This window comes from Mandrillus leucophaeus, unplaced genomic scaffold (assembly GCF_000951045.1).
Source record: "Mandrillus leucophaeus isolate KB7577 unplaced genomic scaffold, Mleu.le_1.0 Scaffold323, whole genome shotgun sequence".
NCBI lineage: Eukaryota > Metazoa > Chordata > Mammalia > Primates > Cercopithecidae > Mandrillus > Mandrillus leucophaeus.
In genome coordinates, this window is record NW_012103399.1 from 975,101 (window position 1) to 998,881 (window position 23,781).

The 23,781-nt window shown below is 51.7% G+C and overlaps 1 protein-coding gene across 1 annotated transcript in view; it reads right to left on the minus strand.

Annotated features, from left to right (window-relative positions):
- Positions 1-240: 240 nt before the first annotated feature.
- Positions 241-23,781, minus strand: part of CLEC16A (C-type lectin domain family 16, member A) — a 249,531-nt gene continuing 225,990 nt past the window's right edge. Inside the window, exons 22-24 of the mRNA XM_011988119.1 lie at positions 15,197-15,361; positions 867-2,831; positions 241-822 (exon numbers count right to left, since the gene is read on the minus strand). Of these exons, the coding sequence (XP_011843509.1) occupies positions 2,476-2,831; positions 15,197-15,361 (521 nt within the window). The 3' untranslated portion in view covers positions 241-822; positions 867-2,475. The remainder of the gene's footprint in view (positions 823-866; positions 2,832-15,196; positions 15,362-23,781) is intronic.

Genomic DNA, 23,781 nt, shown 5'->3' on the forward strand with positions numbered 1-23,781 from the left:
GTCCTTGGGAGCCAAAATGGCTGGTGGCCTCCAATGGGCTCCCAGACCTCCTTACATAAGAAAAGCTTCTGGGAACCCTGGTTATAGGAAATCCTCACCCCACATACCTGGAGGTGCCCCCAGAGGCAAGTCGCCAGCCCCAGCTGAAAGAGGCCCCTGAGAGCGACCCTGCAAGTCTGCACAGGGGAACTGCCATCCTTGGCCAGGGATGCAGGGTAGAAGCCCTGCCCTGAGCAGTGTCTTTTATCCTCTGCTGGTCCTCCCGGGCATGCTGTCCAGCCCTGGCCAAGAACTCTCTCCTTCAGTGCTCAGTGTTCACAAGGCCAGTTGGAGCCCAGAGACTTCTGATAGCAGGCTGGTGGCCCACCCGTGTGGCGTGGAGTGAGCTGCAGGCTGTTCCTCCCAGTCATGCCTTGGGGCGGGGCAGCCACTTGCCTCCTCTAGTTTCTGCTGCCCCATAGACAGAGTCATTTCAAAACCAGAAGTGCATGTCTCAGGGGCTAGCCAGCTTCGGCCAGCTTGATCCTCTCTACCCCTCTTGCTCTTGCAAAATTAAGCAACACACAGGCTGCCTGCTGGGTGTGGGGTATCCCGTCTCCTGATGCTGTGGTCCTTCTCCCCATCATGGTCTTCCCCCTGCCCTACTCTGCCTTCCTTCTCTTCCAGGGACTCTGCACATGGCCATGGTGGTCACAGTTTGCCCTTCCTTGGGGTTTCTGCCCACGTGGCCCTCTTTCTGAACTGTGTCTTTTCTCTATTGAAGCAAAGGTCCTTGTACCTGCAGCCATGAAGGCTGGGTGGGCACAGCTACCCGGAGGGCTTCTGATGACCCACGAAGGCTGGGTGGGCACAGCTACCTGGATGGCTTCTGAGTACTGAGGCCTGCCCCCATGGGCGCCACTCCCCCTCCTTGGCAGGACTGTTTCCTTCAGGAGGCTGAAAACTGCCCTTGGCAGGCCGTGCCGGGACAGCTGGCTTGGCGGAGGAGATAGAGACTCTGTTCCTCTAAAATGCAGGGGGTAAAAGATCTCAGCGCGGCTACCCAGGCTACCCCATGGCCAGGCTCCGGCGGACACCTAACGCCCCTGGTGGGCACATCTGCGGGCAGGTCTGGAGGAAAGTTGTGGAAGGTCTCACCAGTGACTAGAGAGGTGAGGGGCCGCTGGCTCTGGTGGACTTGGGGAGGGTGGATGACGGCCCGGGCCGTGAGTGCTGTGACCGGCTCCCAAGCTGGCTGAGTAGAAAGGAACATCTTGGGGGCTGTCTGATGCATCTGGGTCCTTGCCTGTACACACCCAGCCCGAATGGGGAAGGGAACCATGGGGTTTTAATTTTCAGATCAGCAGCAGTAGCAGAAAGGGAGAGTGACAGACTCAGAGCTCTGGGGACACCACGCCCTTGCAGCTGGAGGGGAGCTGGCTCTGGGTCATCTCTCGGCACACGTGGGCACACACAGTCGAGTGGCAGGTGACGCTGAGGGTGGCTTCCTTTGATTTCCATCATGGCCACAGGGTCTGGAGTCTTCACAGTCCCAAGTGGTTCGTTCTTAGAGATGGCAACACTGAAGAAGATGCTGGAAGCTGTCTCTGTTTGGTTTTGGTGAAGAGAAATGAGGAAGCGTCCTGAGTGGGGAGCTGGCTACATTCTTTCTTTTCCTGGAGAAATCTTTCCATGATGGGAGGCCTCTCGGCTGCTACGGCAGAAAACCGTCCAGCCCTCTCAGCTCTGTGTGTACCTGAGAATACATGTATCTCCCTTGTTTTTGTTTAAAAAATAATCTAAACTTTCCAGGAAGGTACTTCATTATTCCACAGGTTTGCAGAGTTAGTGAGTAACAAAGAATCACTTAAGTAAATGGAAAAAGCCACACTAAGAACTCTAAAACATCATAAAGGTCCAGTGAAAATGATAATGAAATCTTAACTGTATTATTACACTTTTCACATGACATCAAACCTTAGTGCTGATGTTTTTGGACTCTTTTTTTAAATAGAAGTTTTAAAAATAAATGTTCACCTGCTGCCAAAAGCGGAAATAAATATCCAAAGGAGATGTTTATCTAAGTCTGCTTTTCTACAAATTTCTACGTACAGTGACCTGGTCCAATTCTTCTGTGCACACTGGGGCTGGTGACAGAGGAGCCATATGACAGAGGAAGCAAGAGGTGCCAGTGGGTCCTGCCACCAGGGGCTCAGAGACACGGAGCCCAGGCAGCTCCCTGAGGTGGCTGGTGCAGTCATCTACATTCGCCGGGGTGTCTCCGCTGGTCCCAGCCTGCACGTGAAGAGATGCAAAGTGAAAAAGGAATTCAAGGGCAACATGGCCTTCTTCCCATTCAAGGGAGCGCAGGGATAGGTGGTTGAGATGGTTGCTGGGAGCTGCAGAGAACGGTAGGTGCTCCCAGCATGTCTTGCCAGTCAGCGGCACTGGGGTCCCTACCAGCAGGGCCACACAAAGGGAGGCCCCAGCACTGACTCAGTCCTCAGCAGGGCCCACAGGCTCAGCACATGCAGCCTCTTCGCCCAGGGGCTCCGTGCAGGCGGCGGCTGGTGTGGACAGCGGGGGGATGCCGGTGAGGCTGCGGAGGCTGTGGGGGTCAACTGGGGGGACAAGGGTCAGCGACTCGACGCTCAGCGTGTCAGCCGTGTCCTCGCAGAGCAGCGAAATGGTGGGCTGCTGGGCAGGGACGAGGCTGGGGGATAGGCTGGCTGTCTCCACGGCTGCGCTCCTGGCCATGTTCTTGCTGGGCTTGGAGTCTGCTTCCGTTTCGTTGACGATTACCAACTGGTCAGGAAGGTGAGGCTTAGGCAGTTCTGGAGTCATGGGGGCATCTGGATTGGGGGAGAGAAACCAGAAACACACTGAGCCCTTGAGACATCCCGTGGCGCTGCGCCCTCTGCTCCCATCCTGAACCGTGGCCCTGGTGAGCTAGGTGGGAGGTGGCTGGCTGGTGTGAGGGCTCAACGTGGCTCCACTCACTCCTTTTGGGGACACAGAACCTGCAAAATCCAGTCTGACCTAGGCCTGGGGAAAATGCAGCAGGGCCTAGGGTTACCCTGACTTGTGATATGAGGGGAAAATTCAGGGCCTGTGCAAAATCAGCATGCGGATTTTGTGCAAAAGCACAGCACGTGCAAAAGCACAGTTCCTGGGTGCAGACACCTGGCTGACAGGATTTATGTGTGGGCAAATCTCAGGCCTGCCGGATAATAAATACTTGTTTAGGAAGTAAATGGGCTTGGGTGTGCTCGTAATGTCAGGCCATTTCCAGAGTATACATTTGATGACATTTACCCAAGAGGAAACCCACTGCAATATTTAAAAAAAAAAAAAAAAAAAAAAAAAGAAAGAAAAAAAGGAAATTCTGTAGAACTTTTCAGCTTGCAAAACCAAAACAAAATCTTGGCCTGCCTCCTCCTCCTCCTCAAAGTGCTGAACCAGCACCCACCAAGGGGCTGCTGTGGTTAGTCAGGCCATTACTGTCCCGAGCTTCCCGGCGGCGGCCACTGAGAAACCACGCCAGGACCAAGGCAGGCGAGGTTCCACCCAATGCAGTTATTCTTAGGGCAGCAATTTCTTTTCTTGGTGCTTTTTTTTTTTTTTTTGGCAGAGTCTCACTCTGTTGCCCAGGCTGGAGTGCAGTGGCGTGATCTTGGCTCGCTGCAACCTCCACCTCCCAGGGTCAAGTGATTCTCGTGCCTCAGCCTCCCGAGTAGTTGTGATAACAGCCGTCTGCCGCCACATCTGGCTAATTTTTGTATTTTTGTAGAGATGAGGTTTCACCATGTTGGCCAGGCTGGTTTCAAACTCCTGACCTCAAGTGATCCGCCCGCCTCGGCCTCCCAAAGTGCTGGGATTACAGGCATGAGCCACCACGCCTGGCCCTTGGTGCTTTTCCAAATCCTACAGACACACGGTGGCCCATCTGCCTTCTAATGATGAACCTGCCTGAACAGAAACACCAGATGCAGCTGGAATTCATTGTGGAAAACATCTTCCAGCACTTCAGATGCTGGGTGTTTAAAAACATTGAGAAGACGAGAGTGGGCATCCTGCTTGGAGAGTGAATTCTCATTTGCACAGAGCTGGGGGTCCCCAAGCCATGGCAGGAGGTGCTGACGATGCCATATCAACCTAAGAGTGACAGCAGCCTGGGGCCCGGGAAGCATGGTAGAATTTTTTTTTTGTTCAGCGTGATTCCAGTTTAGTTTTTTATTTTCTAAGTCAGGCCAAAATAAAACAGAACGGCAAACGGAACATAAAGCAAAATAACGGAAAAACAAAGAACGAAATAAAAGCAGGCAGCATATAGAAAGGGAACAGGGAGGGGAAGAGGGAGAGGAAGAGAGCTCTCATCACGGAGCGAAAGCACAAGAGATAGACTGGATTTCAAAGCACACACCAGCATTTCTCCCCACAAGACTCCGGGCAAGATGAACTCTAAAAGGTTCCAATTCATTTCATTTCTTTTGTCTGAGACGGTGTCTCACTCTGTCACCCAGGCTGGAGTGCAGTGGCATGATCATAGCTCACTGCAGCCTCAACCTTCTGGGCTCAAGCAGTCCTTGAGTACTCACTGCCTCAGCCTCTTGAGTAGCTGGGACTACAGGCCCGTTCCACCACATCTGGCTAATTTTTAAAATTTTCTGTAGAGACGGGGTCTCGTTACGTTGCCCACGTTGGTCTGGAACTTCTGGGCTCAAGCAGTCCTTCTGCCTTGGCCTCTCAAAGTGCAGGGATGTGCACAGGTGTGAGCCACCGTGCCCAGCCCAATTAGATTCTTCCTAAGGCCTTTTTTTAAAAAGAGAGAGAGAGAGAGAAGATCTAGAGGAAACCATTGCATGAGGCTTTGGTCCTCGCTCTGGGAGGGTGGCAATGGGCATCAGTGAACACTAGTGGAAAAAGTGATTTGAGGTGTGATTTGAGCCCAGAAATGCTGAGTAAACACTACATGCGAATTCTGGTTTCTTTGAATTTCAACTAATTTGCTCCATTCAGTAAGGAGGCTTGTGGTGCTGGGCTGGTTTCAGCTCAGGCGTGCACCCTGACCTAGCATGATCTGCCTGCTATTCCTCAGAACCTGTGGTTCTCTGAGCAGGGCTCACCTGCTCTGGTGGCCTCTGCCCTTGCTTCAAATGGGCATGAGCAGATCTATGACGAACTCACACACATGTGGATCCACACATAAGTTTCGCTGCTGAGGAGGCAGTTTAGAAATGACTTAACTCCCCAAATGGTATTGTCCTACCATCTGGAGACAGAGTAGCCAAACGTTTCCTTCATGTTTTCTTAAAATTTCTATGTAAGTGTTTTCTCTCTTTGCTCAAGTCTGTATTTGCATGCAGATACTCAAAATGCTGGCCAACTTCGTTCTCTGCTCCTTAATGGGGTGTTTGGTGATGAGAATAATCAGGGATGTGGAAACCTTGTAGGCAAATATATCAAAAAGAGTAAACCAATTAACAAACAATAGCACGCGCACAGAACTGTTTCTTCTTCAGGAAAAGGACCAACAATTTTTATTAAAAGGATTGGTTTTCCCCCTAAAGGTAGCCTCTTTTTTAATAGGAAGAAAATAACCCCTTCTTACCCATTGCCTACGACCTGGCCTTGTTGTTGTTGAACTGCTTCCTGAACTTGATCTACACGTGTATCCAACCAAGGGAGGTAAAAAAGGAGAACTCTGCCAGGTTTTCACTGGGGGGAAAATCACCCAGTGAGGACACATTTTGTTTCTAGTCAAGCGCTGAGCTGCAAAAATTACTGGTGAAGCCCTGGCTTCGTGCTTGCTGGTGTTTTTGAACTCGAGGGCCACAAGTTGAGGCCAGGCCCAGGAAATGAGGGATTTGGAGAAAAGTCTGACTTCCTGGCCATGGGCTGGGGAGACAGAGCCGAGGGGGTAATGGGACGTTCAGGAAGGCCATGTTTCCACGAGCAGTGGACAGACCTCCTGTGGCTGTGGCCTGTGAGGACACCAAGGCAGCAGGTCCCCCACATGCCTGGCCAGCACCTCTGAAACTGATCTGCAGGTCTAGGATGGGGCCTTAACATATCCTTGTCAAGCAAGTGGTGACTTCCAGCAAAAACTTGGATTTGTTGTGCTGGGCTGGGAAAAGGTGGGGCTGAGTGTTGTGGGGAAGAAAAGGATGGTACCTGTAGAACAAGTGCAGGGCAAAGCTCAGAGAAAATAGGATTTCAACACAAAAGAAGGCAAAGGCTCCCAGCAGACAAGCGCAAGGCCAATGGAGAAAAGCGCATCAGAAACCAGAGAAGAAGCGTCACAGGGGAGGCAGCAGGGATGGTCCCAACAGCGAGCCAGGCTGCTGGGTGGCGGCCCATGGACTAGCCTCATCGCTGTGTGGGTGCTACTCAGAAAGGGATATGGGGGGGGCCACATCCATCCATGTGTCTACGAGGGAAATGGCTCTTGGCCTTTGGTCAAAACAGGACTGAATTTGTCACTTATCTTAGAGCAAGGCCAGGGGAAGAAAGGAAAAAAGAAACGAGACTTCTTGGTTGCTTTCTACAAATTCTCACTTCGCCAGCCAACTGCCGCCCAACCCCCATGGCCTAAACTGCAGGGACCCTTGGGGGACTTGGCGGGAGCATCTGCTTCTGGCCCGGGCTGAGCCTGATGCTGCCGCACACTTCACAGAGGACAGCGTTTCCAGGCTGTACAGGTCTGGCTCAGAAGGACCGCCGTGAAGGTCAAGGGCCGGGGATCTGGTTTTCACACGAGATGAGGCCAGAAAGGGAGCAGGGAGAGCCAACTTTGGGGGAAACTGGGGAAGTGCCGCCTTGGCAAATGGCTCTGTGCTCAGGCCCAGCTTGGCCCACCTTGCCAGCGTGGACCCTGCCGACTGTGGAAATGCAGCATGGCGAGTGGACGTCGCGGCCCGAGCGGCTCCCAGGGGAGACCTGCCTGAATTGACTGTGCGTGAGGTGTCGTGGCAGCCGCCGTTCGGAGCACTAAACCCAGTGGCCGCCATGACTGTCGGCCTCCGACAGGCTGAACACTCGCCGGCGTCCTTTCCTGCCACTTCTGACTAGAGGGAAAACACAGCGACAGATCATAGAAAGCCTTTAACAATGGGACGGCAGAGGCGACATGGAGGGGACACAGAGCAGCAGTGGACGCTGAGCACTGACGGCGGGGGAGGAGTCGTGGGGCAGTGCCCAGCATGGGCTTGTGGCCACCGGAGCATGGGGTGCTGGCCCCCCATGCAGAGAAGACACCCCCCATGCAACCCCCAGGACGAGGCAGGGTCGGGATCACTCAGAACCAAGTTGTTCACTCGTGCATCTTAATCGGGGGCAGAGAAGGTGGGGTCCTGTTGGAAAGGAAAGACGGGTTCATCCGCAACATCTACTCTCGGCCGGAAGCCTCAGGGGACGGAAGAACAGAATCACCTGTCGGTTTTAGACGTGGCCCAGGAGTTAGGACACGAAAACCCTGCATCCTCAGGACAGTGTGAGGAGGGCAGGGTGTGTGGCTGGAGGACTGGTGTCAGACCAGGTAAGTGAATCAAGCAGATTTCTGACCCCAAGTGAGGAGGTTCTTGGTGTTACACGCTGACGCCAACAGCACAGCTCCGAGTCCTGGGAAAGCTCAGATGCTCGAGGCGCTCCACGAGCCTCTCCCTCAGCCACCTATCTGGGCAGCGACTTGGTGACCCGTGCCTTTGAAAATCAAGACTGAACCACAGCAGGAGAGCTGAGACCAGGTGCCAGGTGGCCGAGTGGGGCTTCTAATTGGCTGAAATAAAAACTTCAGGAGCATTTCACTGCGAAGGGAGAAACCACACTCTCAGAGACAAAGGCGGGTGAACACACAGCTTGAAAGTGACACCATAGAGCACTACAGTGTGAAGGTCCTTAGATGCCACTGGACTATACACTGAAAAATGGCGAAAATGGTAAGGTTTATGTTATCCGTATGTTACCACAATAAAAAAGGATGATGCCACAGAGGAAACTGAGGAGAAAAGGGAACATATCTTACTTGGGGTTTCTATCCTTAAAACTCCAGCAGGACAGTGGTGACCGAGTTCAGTGGCACGCGGGTGGGTTTCAGGCCATCTGACTCTCAGTTGGCCCAAATGGGAGGTGTCGTGGGGTGAAGGGGGCTCATATGGACACAGGCACAGGGGTGGGTCCACATGGGAGGGAAGCCAGGGAAGCTCCCTGTACTGGGCTGTCAACAGCAGCCAGACCTGTCTTTCTTTCTATAAAACCTCAGGGGACGATCGAGCTGGCCATGGCTCATAACCCAATGTGGTTTTGTTTGTTTGTTTGTTTTGAGACAGAGTCTCGCTCGGTTGCCCAGGCTGGAGCGCAGTGGCATGATCTCGGCTCACTGCAACCTCTGCCTCCCAGGTTCAAGCAATTCTTCTGCCTCAGTCTTCTGAGTAGCTGGGATTACAGAATGCCTGCCACCATGCCTGGCTAATTTTTGTATTTTTAGTAGAGATGGGGGTTCACCAAGTTGGCCCAGCTGATCTCGAACTCCTGACTTCACGTGATCCACCCGCCTTGGTCTCCCAAAGTGCTGCAATTACAGGCATGAACCATCATACTCGGCCCTTTTTGTTTTTTAAAAATGAATATTTAATTACACCTACTATGTGCTCCCCCAAATTAAAAATAAATAAATAAGCAGGCTGACATTCATGCTGTTGTCAGTTTTGAACAAACGGTTTTCTGTCTTCCCAATGTAGCTCGCGTGGAATGTATGTGAACTCCAAGTAATCTGGAGCTCAGAGGTGTGAGTGGGTTGTTTAAGAAACTCACTGTAGGTCAGAGTTCTTATCTGAGGAGATGGTTTTCCGATCAGCATCTCACCCAGAGAGTGTGAGTGTGTGTATGTGACTGTGTGCATGTGTGTGTGAGACCATGTACATACATTTGTGTGTGACTGTGTGCATGTATGTCAATGTGGCTGTGTATTTATGTGTGACTATGTGAGTCCATTTGTATATCTGTGACTGCGTAAGCATGTGCAGTGGCATATGTGTGACTGTGTATGTGTGTGACTATGCATGCTCATTTGTATATGTGAGTATGCGCAGTGACATGTGTGTGACTGTATATCTGTGTGACTGCGTATGTATGTATGTGTGGGAGTGTGACTATGCATGCACATTTGTAGGTGTGAGTATGTGTACTGGCATGTGTATGACTGTGTATGTGTGTGTGACTATGCATGCGTGGGAGTGTGACTATGCATGCACATATTTGTAGGTGTGAGTATGTGTACTGGCATGTGTATGACTGTGTATGTGTGTGTGACTATGCATGCACATTTGTATATGTGAGTGTGTTTGTGCAGTGGCATGTGTGTGACTGTGTATGTGTGTATGACTATGCATGCACATTTGTATATGTGAGTATGTGCAGTGGCATGTATGTGACTGTGTGTGACTATGCGCATGTATGTATGTGTGGGAGTGTGACTATGCATGCACATTTGTAGGTGTGAGTATGTGTACTGGCATGTGTGTGACTGTGTATGTGTGTGTGACTATGCATGCACATTTGTATATGTGAGTACGTGCAGTGGCATGTGTGTGACTGTGTATGTGTGTGTGACTATGAGCATGTATATATGTGTGGGAGTGTGACTACGCATGCACATTTGTATATGTGAGTGTGTATGTGCCCTGGTATGTGTATGACCATGTGTGGGAGTGTGACTATGCATGCACATTTGTATGTGTGAATGTGTATGTGTACTGGCATGTGTGTGACTGTGTGTGACTATGCATGCACATTTGTATGTGTGAGTGTGTATATGTACTGGCATGTGTGTGTGTGGGAGTGTGACTATGCATGCACATTTGTAAGTGTGGCTGTATGAACATGCGCATTGGCATGTGTGACTCTGTGTGTGCAGAAGTGTCACTGTGTGGGTGCACAGTGGTATCCCAGAAGATATTTCTAATGTTTTCCTGTGGCCCCACATGTGGTTCTAAAATTGGGTAGTTTTTCACTTTCCCGCTGTATATTCTTTGCAAGTTCAGCTTCTCAAAACCATAAAATGTTTAAGGGGAAAAAATGCTGATTCCAACCCTGCAATTTTCTCACTAGGGGCTGGCTGAGGCCTGCCAGGCTAGCTCTGCTGGATGTGTGGGCGACAAGATGCCTGGCTCCTGGACACGTCGTGGGGAGGGTGTTGGGCTCTCCCCACAGAGCACTGGAGGATCTCACCGCACTTCTTGAAAGGACCGGCCATTAAAGTGCCCTGGGGCACAGTTACTCGGGTCATCAGGGAGTTCAGTGTCGACTTTCCCTTTGGTCTGGGGCCGGCACTGAAAGAGCCACTCCAGGGCACCCATAGCTCTGCCTCTGGTGTGCGAATGAGGCTCAGAGGCAGGTGCTGCACCCAGAGGGAGCCTCCAGGTGACCAGGGAGCCAGTGACCCCTCGGGGCTGTCCCCTTCCCCCTTCTGGCTGAGAGTCCCTCGCCTGTGCTGGGCCTGAAGCTACCACTGGGCCATAGGCTGTGGCCCTGATGGGCATGGGAACTGTTCCTCAAAGGTGTCCTTCCCCTGCCCACAGCCCGTCTGCATTTGGGAAGACAGAATGTACAGGCAGACCCCAGGGAGATGGGCAAAAGGAATCCACTGGTCTCCAGGCGATTGTGGTTTCGGGCCCTGGTGGACTCATGTGAGACCCAAAGGCCACCTTCCTCATGGACCAGGGCCTCGCCAACCCCTCGTCCCCCGGCTGTCATCTCCAGCAATGCCACCTCTGCGAGCCTCCCGCAGCTGTTCTGTGTCAGCTGTGGGAACCTACTGCACCTTTCCTTTGTCACAGTTTGTAACTGCACGTGCTTCTGGGTGGCCACCTGATAGGCCTCAGGCACCCCGCCTGCCTGCAAGATCATGCTTTTTGCCACATTGTATCCCGAATGCTGTGCACAGTAGGGACTTATCCTAATCCTGCTTGCTTAGAAAAAAATAGTTCAGTGAGACAGGGAGTGGAGTGCCCAAACCCAGGGAAGATAAGATCCAGGGAGATGAGCCACTAAGAGGATGGAAGGCCACGTGGGGGCTGGGTGGGTGGAGAGACCTCTTGGATCAGGTCTCAAGTCCACAAAACCAAGAGGACAGCCTGAGCCTAAATCCTGGGAGCGAGGCTGAGGTCCACACAGGAAAGTGAGAACATGTTTGGGATAAATGTGGGGAGTTTTCAACCCCAGGCAGGAAACCTAAGGTCCCCTGAGCTGGACACAGGGTGGAGGCGGAAAACCCAATTGAGCATCAGCTTGTTTCACTGCCTCATGTGGGATGAACCCACGTGGGCTCCCTGGGCTCCACTTTGCTACTGATTTTAAGAAAGCCCCAAGCCTTCCTCCCACAGGGGTTCACACCACCCAGCCTTCTACGGCTGGGGCTGCACATGTTAGCAGGCCTTCACGAGTGGGGCCGTGACTTTTCACTTGGGCCCTAGAGCGGCCATCCATGTCAGAAGGAGAAACACATTTCATGGGCTGCCTCCAACCAGGATCCACACTGGGGCCCGGGTCTCTGGGACACCCTGGAGGTGCCTGAGACAGTCTTGGAAACCGCATCAGATATTCTGCTAGCTGTTTCAGAAGGTGGGCATGGGCTTTAGGGTTGCCAAGGCTAGGCTTCAGATCCTGGCTCCTCTGCTGGCTAGCTGCATCCTCTGGGCCAAGTTGCACAACCTTTCTGGGCCTCTGTGTTTTCTACTGTACAGTGTGAGGTGGAGCGTGGCAGGATTTAACAAGGGGACTTCTGTGAAGTGCCTACAAGCATGGTGTCTGGCACAGGCGGGCTCAATTTCAGGAGTGTCCACCTGGGACGCCACATAGCAGGTGCACACTGAGAAGGCCCTGCTGTGGCTACAGCAGGAGCCCACGCTGATTGGTGGGTGCCTGGGCCACAACAACTGTCAAAACAGCATGAAGGTCACTCCCAGCTTTCAACAACTTCCTTGAACAATTCAAGTGTTCAAAACCGTGGGCCAGAGCTATGGAAAACTGGGCCTGTCTCATCACTCGGGGGATGGCGTATCTTGTGTACTTTCCCAACCAAACACCTGGCCATGCAAAGTGTGCTTTCAATGGCAAAGGAGGGCCAGGTGTGATGGCTCATACCTGTAATTCCAGCACTTTGGGAGGCCGAGGTGGGTGGATCACTTGAGGTCAGTAGTTCAAGACCAGCCTGGCCAACATGGTGAAACCCCATCTCTACTAAAAACGCAAAAATTAGTTGGGCATGGTGGTGCGCATATGTAATCCCAGCTACTCAGGAGGCTGAGGTGAGAGAATTGCTTGAATCTGGGAGGTGGAGGTTGCAGTGAGCCAAGATTGCGACACTGCATTTCAGCCTGGGCAACTGAGCAAGACTCTGTCTCAAAAAAACAATAACAAAAACGAAAAAACAAATCAATGGCAAAGAAGCCACTGGGGTTTGCTAGTTCTCACTTCAGAGGGTCTGGCAGCCGCTCTCTACAAGGCGGAGCTTCCCGGACTCTGGGAGGCTCCATAATCACAGAGACGGGAACGCTTCTGACTTAGCACTGTGCCCTCAAAAACCACTTTGAGGACAAGCTGCCCCTTGTGGGGGCTGCAGCTGTCTTCTGCTGTCTAGGCTGAAGGCAGTGGGCGGTTAGGATGAATGAGCTTGGAGGAGAGGTCCTGGCCCACCCTGCTGCCTGGCTGGCCCTTCAAGGATGTCATCCCTGGTGGATCAGGGCCAGGTCCCTGGTGGGTGGAAAATAAGGTGAGCGAGCCATGCAGGGTGACCTTCCTTCATCAGAAGCCTGAATGCTGGGCCGCACTCTGAGCCGATGTCAAATCAGGCAACTGGCAGAAGGGCTCCCATCCCAACAAAGCTGTCTCCCTTCTCCTGCCCTTGGCTTTCTCTCCTCTGCGTCTTGGTGGAACAGCAGGCAGATGTTGGAACCATCTGGTTAGACCCATTCCTACAAGGAACATGGAAAGTCCATATGCTTTGTTCTGGGTGGACTGGGAGGGAGACTGCAGGGTGGCCTGGAAGTCCGGCCTCAAGACAGGGAGGAGTTTGTGGGCTCTGATGTGCTCTCCTGCCAGGGATCAATAGCTACGTCCTGAGGCATCCATAAGAGTAAAGCCCAGGCTGCCCGCCGGGCCCGGCCCTTCATCAGGTGAGTTATCTCAGTGTCTGCAGAGCCGGACAGGCAGGCTGGGCCTCAGGCTTTTACTGTCATGCTGCATAAAGAATGGGGACCTATACGCTCGTCTCCGCAGGTGTTCTGGGGACGCACCAAATGGGAGCAGATACCTCGGAGGTCCTGACTCTCACTTATCGACTGGGACTGCCTGGCCACCTGACAGCCAGGCTAAGAGCCACTGGATTTCTGAGATGAAAAGACACGGCGCTGATACCACGCAGGGGATGGTGGGGGTAGGGACAGAGGGGCTGAGGGAGGCCAAGAAAAAAGAAACTAGCACACGCTGCAGACACCAGGCCCTGGGAAAGTGCAGAGTTGAAGCTTCAGGGGTCACATTCAGGTGGGCAGCCATATACAGAAGTCCATTTTTGATCATTTTTGATACTGTGGGTCTTTGCTTGTTTTAACTTTAGGCAAAGAAGTGTATGGCTCTTTGCTCACTTAGCTGTTGGCTGTACGTTCTTAAAAATGACAGAAAGGTGACTACAGCTACAAGGGGAAGGAAGCTTTCACTCCCAGTGCAATGGTAAATATGTGCGTTGGGCTGCCCATGCAGACACAGAAGTGCGCACACGCAGGCAGGGGGTGGATGCGCACACAGGCACATGAACACACAACCCTGTACGCCCACCCCTGAGCAAGCATGAAACCGGGATCAAGAGGGCTACTGGGGATGCGCCTTAGTTTCCGAAAGAAGCTCTGCCGGAATCTCCCAGCTACAAGCCTGGCAACAGTGGTGGCATCTGCTTGGATGTGCAGCCAACCTTAAATTGGGCTCAGAAATAGCTCACAAGGGGTGGTCATGTCCTGGAGCAGGTGCTGAGTGGAAAAGGATCTCTCAGTAAGGTGGCTGTGGGGTGACCTTCCTGCCTGGGCCTTGTGAAGTCAATAGGAAATGGAGGTAACATTGTGTGTGGATGGGAGAGACACAGGTGGGTTGGGGTACTCTGAGCCACAGCATGAACTGGAAATGCAAAAGCTGGAAGCGCCAGAGAGAGAGAGGTGTAGGTGCCCAGGGAGATCTTGGCTCCTGGTGCTGACAGGATGGTGACCAAGGGCCCTCGATCTCCCTGGCTCTGCAGCGGCCCGTGTCCTCCTGCCATGATCCATCAATCCAGAACTTAATGAGAGCTGTGCCAGGTGCCCCTGAAATATGATGAGTGAGGGCTCTGGAGGGGAACTTGCAGGAACAATGAAGGATACTGAGGGTCCCCAGTCAGAGGTGCAGGCAGTTAGTGTGACCCCCTAGACCCACGGTGGGGGGATGCTGCTGGGGCACAGAACATCCCGCTGGCTCAAGGCCATGGATGCTCATCTCTGCTCCTCTGGCTACAATTTGGGGCCATGTTGTTCCAGGGGCCTGGTGTCTGTACTCCCCCACATCTCATGCAGTGAATAGCTCACAGCAGCCGAGAACGAGGAGCTGGGGCAAGTCTCATTCCAGGCTGACTCCAGGGGCTCCCATTCACTCCCGGGTTCCCTCTGTGCCATGTCTGAAGTGGAGTAAGTTGAAGGATGGCAGGATACGACTTCATCACATCCTACCAAAGAGTGGCAAAGTGCATGCCTACTCGGAGAAGCGGACCGCACCACATTTAAGGACAAAACTGGTATGTTACAGAGGAAAAAAAAAAAATTAGCAGGAACACGATTCTTTTCCCAGACTGCAAACACTCCCCTCAGGAGACCCCTCCTTGTGACACTTAAGACTGTGGAGGTGATGATGGGGTGGGTTTAGGTGCAGCAGGCCTGCTGCCCATCAGCTCTGCAGTCAGTGACAGCTTCGGTGGGGACCAGCCTGAAAAAGGAGCAATTCTTCCCCATCTGGGAGCTGACCCAGCCCGGGAGGGAACATCAAGTTAGAGGACTCTCTAGCGGCTTCAGGTGCAGATCACCTGAGTGACAGCATCCTTCAAGTGCTGTGACAAGGAGGACCTGGAGGTCAGGGGTTTTGGTCATGGCGAGGGATCGCGGGATTCTCCCAATGTCCCCATATCACTGAGTCACGTGGCCAGTACCTGCTGGGCTCTGGGCTGTGGAGGGGGTGGAGGACGAGCTGGTGCCTCCCGAGTCGCAGTGGCTGGTGCTCCCGCTGCCGCTGGGGCTCCCGCTGGCGGAGGGTGGCGACTGCGAGGACAGGGACGGGGAGCTGTGCTGGTTTATGCACTGGGCCACGGCGAAGCCTGTAAGACAAAGTACCAGGTGACCAAGTGGAAGCAAAGAGCAGGCCTGGGGGCCTCAATTTCACAGTTCCACTGAACAGCTCAACCTCAGTTCCTTGAAAGTCCTGCTCTGTTCCCTGGAACAGGCTGACCTCACTGGTCGTGGCCCTGACCCAGTCACATTTTGAAGCTATTTCAAAGAAAAGGTTTATTTCAAGGAAAAGAGTACAACCAGCCACAGAGCTGAGTGTGGGGCCATGAGTCGTAAATCCGAGTGCCTGATACAGGCTCAGCAGTGTGCCAGCTGTGCCCCTGAAGAGCGACACGCAGCCTCGTGGCAAGTTCACCCAGAGATGCTACATGCCCTCACGGTAGAGTCTCAGGCCTCTGCTGATGGTGCTCAAGGAAGGGCACGGGACCCACGCTCTGAAGTCATATCCGGGCAGGAGGAGAGTGCCCTGGACTCTCCTTCCAGAGAATTTGCTCTGCCCTTCAGGTTCTGGGGAAGTCAGGTTCAGGAACAATGAAAGCTCTGGCAAACAGCTAGTGATGACGGTCTCAAACGGCCCTCAGCATCTCCGGGACCTGGAGGTGGAGTGTGCCCGCATGTTTCTGCGGTAAACTGACCCAGCAGGGATGGACAAGCCTCATTTGGAGACACTCAGACCTGGGTGCACCCCTGTTTCCCACACAGAAGCACCAGACACATGAACAGCTATAGTGTTTCTTTTGAGTCTTTCCCAGCCACAACCTGGCGGTAGCATTACCTACTCCCGCTATTGTGGGAATAAAATGAGAGAACTATCATCACACTCCAGCACAGGGTGTGGCACATGGTGACAGCTCAGTATACATGTTTGTTCTTTATGCTTTTTTTGAGATTGGGTTTCACTCTGTTGCCCAGCCTGGAGTGCAGTGGTGTGATCTCAGCTCGCTGCAGCCTTGAGCTCCCAGGCTCAAGTGATCTTCCCGCCTCAGCCTCCCGAGCAACCGGGACTACAGGGATGTGCCACCACGACCAACTAATTTTTTTTTCTGTAGAGACGGGGGTCGCACTATATTGTCCAGACTGGTCTTGAACTCCTGGATTCAAGTGATCCTCCTGCTTTGGCCTCCCGAAGTTCTGGGATTATAGGTGTGAGCCACCACACTTGGCTGATGTGTTCTTTACGATCAATCAAAGCCCCTTTTACCCGGCCCAGTAACCCCTCTTCTGGTGGACATTTGCTTTTCTGCAGGCCACGACTTCAGCCCCTAGGAGCTGAGCAGGACTCATGGTGATGGTGCTTCGTAGTACAGAAGCAACGCCAAACTGCAGTGGAGATATGCGGGGTGGGGTGGGGCGGGGGGCGAGTCCTTCTTCCAGCTGAGAGAGGGGGATCTCAACCCTCCCGGTCATTCCCCCAAGACGAGCCACTCCTCAAGCGAATGCATTCACCACAGCCAGCCCCGGACCCCATTCATGCCACCCGCCCTGCCTTAACCTTGCACGGTCCAGCTCTCCGCTGACACCACTTCCAGAAGGCCCTCCTGGCCCTGACCTCACCTTTCTTGAAACTCAGGAAGGCTGCAGGGTGTTAGCAGGGGTTGGCATCCTACAACCTGCTGCCTGCTTAGTAAGTAAAGTTTTATTGGAACAAGCCACGGTCCTTTGTTTACACAGACTATGGCTGTTTTCTCCATCAGCGGCAGAGTTGAGCAGTTGCCATAGCGACCACATGGCCTGCAAAGCCTAAAAGGCTTTTTTGCCAGGTTACCTGGCTCCGGACAGAAGCAGTGTGCCCATCTGGTGCAGGGGACGACATCCAGGTTATGGCACCAGAGAAGTCTGGTATTTAACCCTCCTCTACTCACTTCCCAGCTGTGGGACCTTGGGCAAGTCCCTGCCATCCCTCAGCCTCCTTCCTTTCACCTACAGATGGGACCTGTGGCTCTGTCTCCCCAGCTTAGGGCTTAGCGGGACTCTTCTCCTGGCCATCAGGGAGGGGCTATTTGTACTCAGGTTCATGTGAAGCTGTTTTCATCTAAAGATCAGCTCCTTAAAAGGCAGGGGCCCTATTTATACCCCTAGTTGGGTTTTGGGGGTGACATAACAAGCACTGACTATAATGGCAAGCGCATGGGGCCCGGTGGGAGCAAGGTATGTCTCCAACCGAGGCGGCCATCCTGAGCACCAGCTCCTCTTGCGTGGAGGGTATTTCCTGCCCGCACCTACCGCAGAGGTCTGCTTGTGGAGAGAAAGGCAGGATGAATGTAGCTGGAGTTCTCAGGAAGAGGCACAATGTGATATATTGTGTGTGTGTGTCAGGGCCCCGCTCAGATGAACTACGGCAAACATCCGGCAAATCCAAACACTGGGCAGGAAGATTCCTTGGGGACACTCAGCCGCAGCCTCGTGGAACCAGTTTTATAGCTGCTCACTTCTTAATCACTTACAGCGGTAAACCCCCCAGTTTACAAGCTGTTTACTTGCCTCGAAAATGAATTACCCCTTAACAAATCAAAATGTCAAGATGACTTTTCCCGAGCTGCCTATTTATCATGGCCATGAACAGAGGGCCAGCCAGGGGCATAACAGAGTTGGGATTACACCTTGTGTGCTCCCGACAAAGGCCCTGGCCAGAATGGATCAACGACACAGCTGTTGCCAAGGTGGTCACAGGCCCATTCGAAGAAGACACGTCTTTTCTCTTGCCCTCTTTAAAGCCATGGTTTATTACAGCATCATACACCTGGCTTATTATCAAAAGACATCTGCAGTGGGACATGTAGGGTAGCAGATGAGAAGCTGGCACCGCAGTCAGGATGCTTAAATTCTTTTATTTTGGGAATGGGTTGGGATCAAGTCATAGCTTGGCAGTAAAATCTGCATGCACTGAGTTAAACAGAAAAAAAAAAAAAAAAAAATCACCAACCTCCGATCCCACCCATTTGCAGGGTCTAGCTGAGCAGAGGTAACTGAACACATCTCTCCCTCACCCCTGCTACTACAAATTCCACTTCCCTCCTTTCCACTCTCTCTCCCTTTGCCAGCGGCACTGAGACCAGAAAGCCACAGTGAGTTTTGTCTTTTTTTTTCTTTATTTTGCTGGATGCCCAAGGTCCCCCACCTGCAATTTCAAGGGGCTTTTCCCCAAATCAAGGTGGCAACACATCAGAGAATCAGGAGGGTGCTGGGCAGAATTTAGGATGGACGCCCATGGCCAGAGCGCCTTGTCCTCTGGTTCCCGCTTTACCCCAGCCAAGCAGTTCTTGATGAACTAGTTTTGGCGGAGGTGCCAGAGGCTTTTGGTACATGAATCAAACACACATGGGCTGCCAAGCAAGTGCAAATACACAGACAAGCCAGAGATCGTGCAACAAGGGTGCAGGCAAACAGGTCTCCCTGAGATCCTCTCCAGTGACAACAGTCTTGGCTCTCTCTGGGTATGCTTCAAGGACAGCCTGCAAAACATCTATCAGAGGCTGTATGGACTTTCACAGCATCTGACCAATTCCACACCTGCAGCATGGTTTCCCATGCTGCAGACGACGCTGGGTGGAACCACATGCATTTCTGCAAGGATATTCTACAAGGATATTCAGCATATTGGTGTGTAGAACAGAGGACAGAAGACAGCTGGTATGTCCAAGAGTTGGGGAAAGGCTAACTGAATTCTAATCCATCTAGATGATGAAATTTCCTGCTGCCAACCAAGATGCTGGTAAGAGAAGATTAGGCGTCGGGGGAAATGCTCAAGATGGAGTCAATGAAAAAAGGTTAGAAAAAGCATGTCCCATATGTTCCCGCTCATGTAAAAGATTCATGCTCTCTTTCCCCCTTGTCCAGAGCAGAGAAAGCAGACTGGAGGGATTGAAGCTGACGCAGTGAGAGAACCAGGTAGTCATATTGCAGCGAGTTGTTATTTTTTGTGCTTGCCTGAATTTTCCAAGACTCCTATTATAAACCTTATTTTAAACCAAAAAGAAAAAAAAAAAAAAAGGGAGGATGATGGAAGAAATACAAGCTGCCTGGGAACTGGATAGACTCAAGCTCCCGATCCTAATATCCTCCTGAGATGTGTTCTGCCCTCTGAAGCTCTCTCCCCCAGATTCACCAAGAGCAGGGCCAGGCAGGCCACTCCAACAGTAGGGGGACCTATGCCCATGGTGAGATACATCCCCCACTTCCCAGGAGCCCCCAGTTTCATGGGGGGGCAGCCCAGAGTCTTCCTGTTGCCCTCTGGCCGTGTTCTACCAGTTATTCTGGGAAGATGAACTAATGAATAACGCTCTGGCATTTGTGAAGCACTAAAATACCACAAAAAGGTCAGTCTTCTATTTTTAGGCCCACTGATAGAAGGAAAGCTGGGCTTGCAGTCAGAACCCCAGGTTTGAGTCCAAGCTCTGCCCAAACTGACACTGAGACCTTGGACACGTCCCCCTCCTCCTCTTCTATGGGTCTTTAAGCTTTCCCCACCAATAATCACTTTACCATGTGATTCAAGATTCAGAGCCAGCCAGCGGCAGCCCAGGGGCTTGCACATGAGTTTTGCTTTGCTTATTTACGTTATATGTGTGTTTGTTGGAGGTACCACCATGGACACGTTGGGAGCTTTTACGCACAGACCTGGATTTCTGGTTTCTTAAAAAATGAAAAGATCTGGCTTTATGGGGCCCCATTCCTGCAGGACAGCACTGGGAGGGAGACGAGCAGAGCTCGTTCCCTGCTCTTGCAACTTGCCTGGCTGTGTGGGCATTTGAGTTGATAATCTCTGCTTTTTATGCCTAGATTGTTGGTCAAATCCACACGACTCAGGGAAGCTGGAACCCCCAGAGATCTTTCGAGTCAAGGCCCTCCTACAACCCCAGAATCACTGGGTGTGTGTAGGGGGAGTGGGGATGTAGAAATATGGTGATCTGCCTCCAGCAACCTAGGTCGGTCCTCAGACCTCCTAACAAGAACCACTTGCTTTCAACTTTTATTAGGTTGTTTCCTCAGTCCGGAGTTTTCTTTTGCTTCTTTTCTGTCTTTACAAATCCCTGCCCCATTCTTCATGGCTCACACAGCTCAGCATTAGCCTGGGAGGAGTCTTTGCATAGGGTGGAGTTAACTGTTCTCTCCCCTGTGCTTCTGCAGCAGCTCTCTCCAGCCTTGGGGCCTTGATGGGTGTGTAGGAGTTGGCCTACCTAAGTAGGGCATAAGAAATTTGACTGCAAAGATGTTTAGGTATTTAGTGTGATGATTATCATTACATTAACAGCTAGCACCTGGAATCCTCTGGGTTAAGAGGGTTTTGTTCACTTTACTGGGAAGGCTTAAAGAAAAGGAAAAAGAAGAGGGTTTTGGACAGGGTTCTTGATATTGTTAGCTGTCTCTCAATAACCATTCTCCCTTTCGGCTGCAGTTACAGAACCCAGAAGCTAGGCGTGTCAAGTGACTAAGTTGTGACCAGTGAGACAGAAACGAATGTGGCATGTGGGATTTCCTGGAAAGCTCTTTAAAAGGAAAGGGGGTATACCCTCCTCCATTCTGCTTCCTGGAAAATGGATGCGATGGCTGGAACTCCAGCAGCCACCCTGAGCTATGAGGATGAATCACACATTAGGGACAACAGAACATTGAAAAGGAACAGGCTTGGGTCCCTGACGCCTTTGTGTAGCTCTTGACTACAAGGCTTCTTTTACCTAAGAGGGAAATTAACTTCCCTTTGAATTTATCTTTACTATGTAGTTGAACTTAATCTTAATCTTAACTGATACAGCTAGGGAAAAAACTTTGTTAATGCAGGGATGTGAGTTAAGTCCCCTAGGGACAAGGGGACAGTCTGGCTCCCAGGGTTTCTGGTGCAGAGAAAGCTACCCTATACCTGCTGGGTGGAATCTGGGTGTGGTGGGCTGAAGGGAAAGAGGGAAAGGGGCAAGTGAGGTGGGGAGGTGACCTGTCCCATGACCCCTCAAATCTTTAGGAAACACTTGGTCAACTCTTTCCCATGTGGTGCAAGTGGACTTTTTGGGCGGAAACCAGAGATGGGACTGAGTTTTTGTCTGGGTTCATACCTGGCCACAGAGATTACACACAACGGTTAAGACCCAGAAAGAGCGAGGCCCAAGAGAGACTAAAGGGTGGGAAGGGCTTGGATGTGTGCAGGCACAAAAACTAGTGGGCTTGCACCAAAGGTTTTCTGAATCTCCAAGGGAGCAGGGAAGCCCCCCGACCTCTGTGGCCTGCCTGGAGTTGGTGCTGCTTTGTGTATGGTAATTACTCTGAGGATATTGGCCATGTGACTAAAGTGCAACTATTTCAGGCTTAAAAAAAAAATCTACCCTTGGAAGATGTGAAAACTACCTGAGCTTATAGGGGATTCCACGGGGACCTTTCAGGGAGCTGAAAGGGAAGGAACCCAGTTGGCTCTGAATTCAATTTGGGGATTCTCCACTCTACTCAAAAGCGCTAACCTCACCCTGCAGCCTCATCCCCTACAGATGTACTTACATACTACCTGTTTCCAGGAAGGGTTTGAGATGGCTTATATTTTAAAACCCAAGCCTAAATGCCATAGATACTAAATACTGAAAGCTACTAAAACAAAAAGTAAATAAGAGCTGAACAATAAAAGATGAAAAGTTATATCAGAAAGACTTCAAGCTACGGGAAGCTAATGTCACCATTTAACTCTGAGCTTCCTAGGAGCTAAGACCACAGGCAAAAAAACAGGTGACCTACATGACACACCAATTCACCCGCAAGGTTTCTGTCCCATGAAACCCTCCTGGGGCATGTCTTTAAAAGCAGCTTCCTGGGAGATACACCCGCCTGACTGCAGATGGAACGTCATTCTGCAAAGATAATGCCCTACGACAGCCCTTTTCAAACATTTTTTCTAAATAGTGAAACTCCAATTTATACATGAGATGAAAATGGAACTGCCGGGGCTGGCATGGTGCCTTACCAAGGAGGGGCTGCCCCTCCCCTTTCTAGACATTTCCGTGGATCCCACTTTTGAAAATCACAGACAGGGCAAGGCTGGCCAGCCGGGTAATGTAATGAGGGGCTGGAGGTAAAACGCTGGTGGTCCTGTCATCTGTTTCCCCTTATTTAATAGACACATGCACACTGAGAAACCATTCTCTTCTATTAAAACAACAGTGCAGGCATGCTAATACATGCAGTCCATGGGACATTCAGCTTTTGTGTCAGGGAGATGGCAGGGACTGGTACAGACTGGGGCAAACCAGAAAGCGCAGATCCCAGCTTCTAACTGCTATTGCATGAGAACATGGACCTCAGTATGGTCACAGTCTCCAGTTCTTCAAGAGAAGCTGGATATCTGGATTTTGACATAACGCCTCCTGATTTTGAAAATGTTGACAGCTTCATTTATACTCCTTTTGAAAATTAAGAAGTGGATAACCCCAAGCCAGCCAAGCCAAGCCGTTTGTATGCAACCAGAGGGGTCTCCAGCCTTTTTTATTTTTCTGAGCTCTGTCATCTCATTTATAAATTGGAGTTTCACTATTTAGTCTCGCCCTGTCACCCAGGCTGGAGTGCAGTCGCACGATCTTGGATCCCTGTAACCTCCGCCTCCCAGGTTCAAGCGATTCTCCTGTCTCAGCCTCCCGAGTAGCTGGGACTACAGGCGTGCACCATCATGCCCAGCTAATTTTTGTATTTTTAGTAGAGACGGGCCACCATGTTGGCCAGGCTGGCCTCAAACTCCTGACAAGTGATCCTCTTCCCTCAGCCTCCCAAAATTCTGGGATTATAGGCGTGAGCCACTGCACCCGGTCTCCAGCCTCTGTTTTTAACCCCAGGGTGTCTGTCATACCTTGGGGCCTCCTTGACCAAGCTCTGGAGATGGGTGGCTTTTGAGTCTGAGGTATGAGACTAAGACATTTAAGTCTCAGTTAGAGGTGTGTCAAAGAAGTCCAGTTTTCAATAGACCTCTTTTAGGAGAAAGCTCTAAGATTTGGACAGGAGAGCTGCCTGCCCTAAGAAAAACCTACACTTATTTATGGTTGTTGCAGATTGCAAAGCATAACATAAAACTCGCTGAGGGCTGATTCAGGAGAAGCAACCCATGCATTTTCCACAGTCTCTGCCGTGAATGAGGACCATGAGGCATGGGTGCCCTGAGCTTGCCTTTCATTAGCAAATTCATTCCGAGGCTGTGGCTCAGGTTTCTGACGATGCAGTGTTCATATTTTCTCACCACCCATCACGATGCTGGGAAACAGTAAAAAAATCAATCGGCCCTGTGACCTCGCACACAAACTGAAGACAGCAAAAGTGTGCATGGCCTTATTTCTCCCCTCGCCAGCTCCTTCCTTGGATCTGCCCTTTCACCTCTCAGTGCAGCCTGCCAGGTCCCTGGGGCGAGAGATGGGGGGCTGGGAGGTGACTAAGTCTGGGACTTCAGCTGCTGGTGGCTCTGGACAGACTGCGGCTTACTAGAAAGATC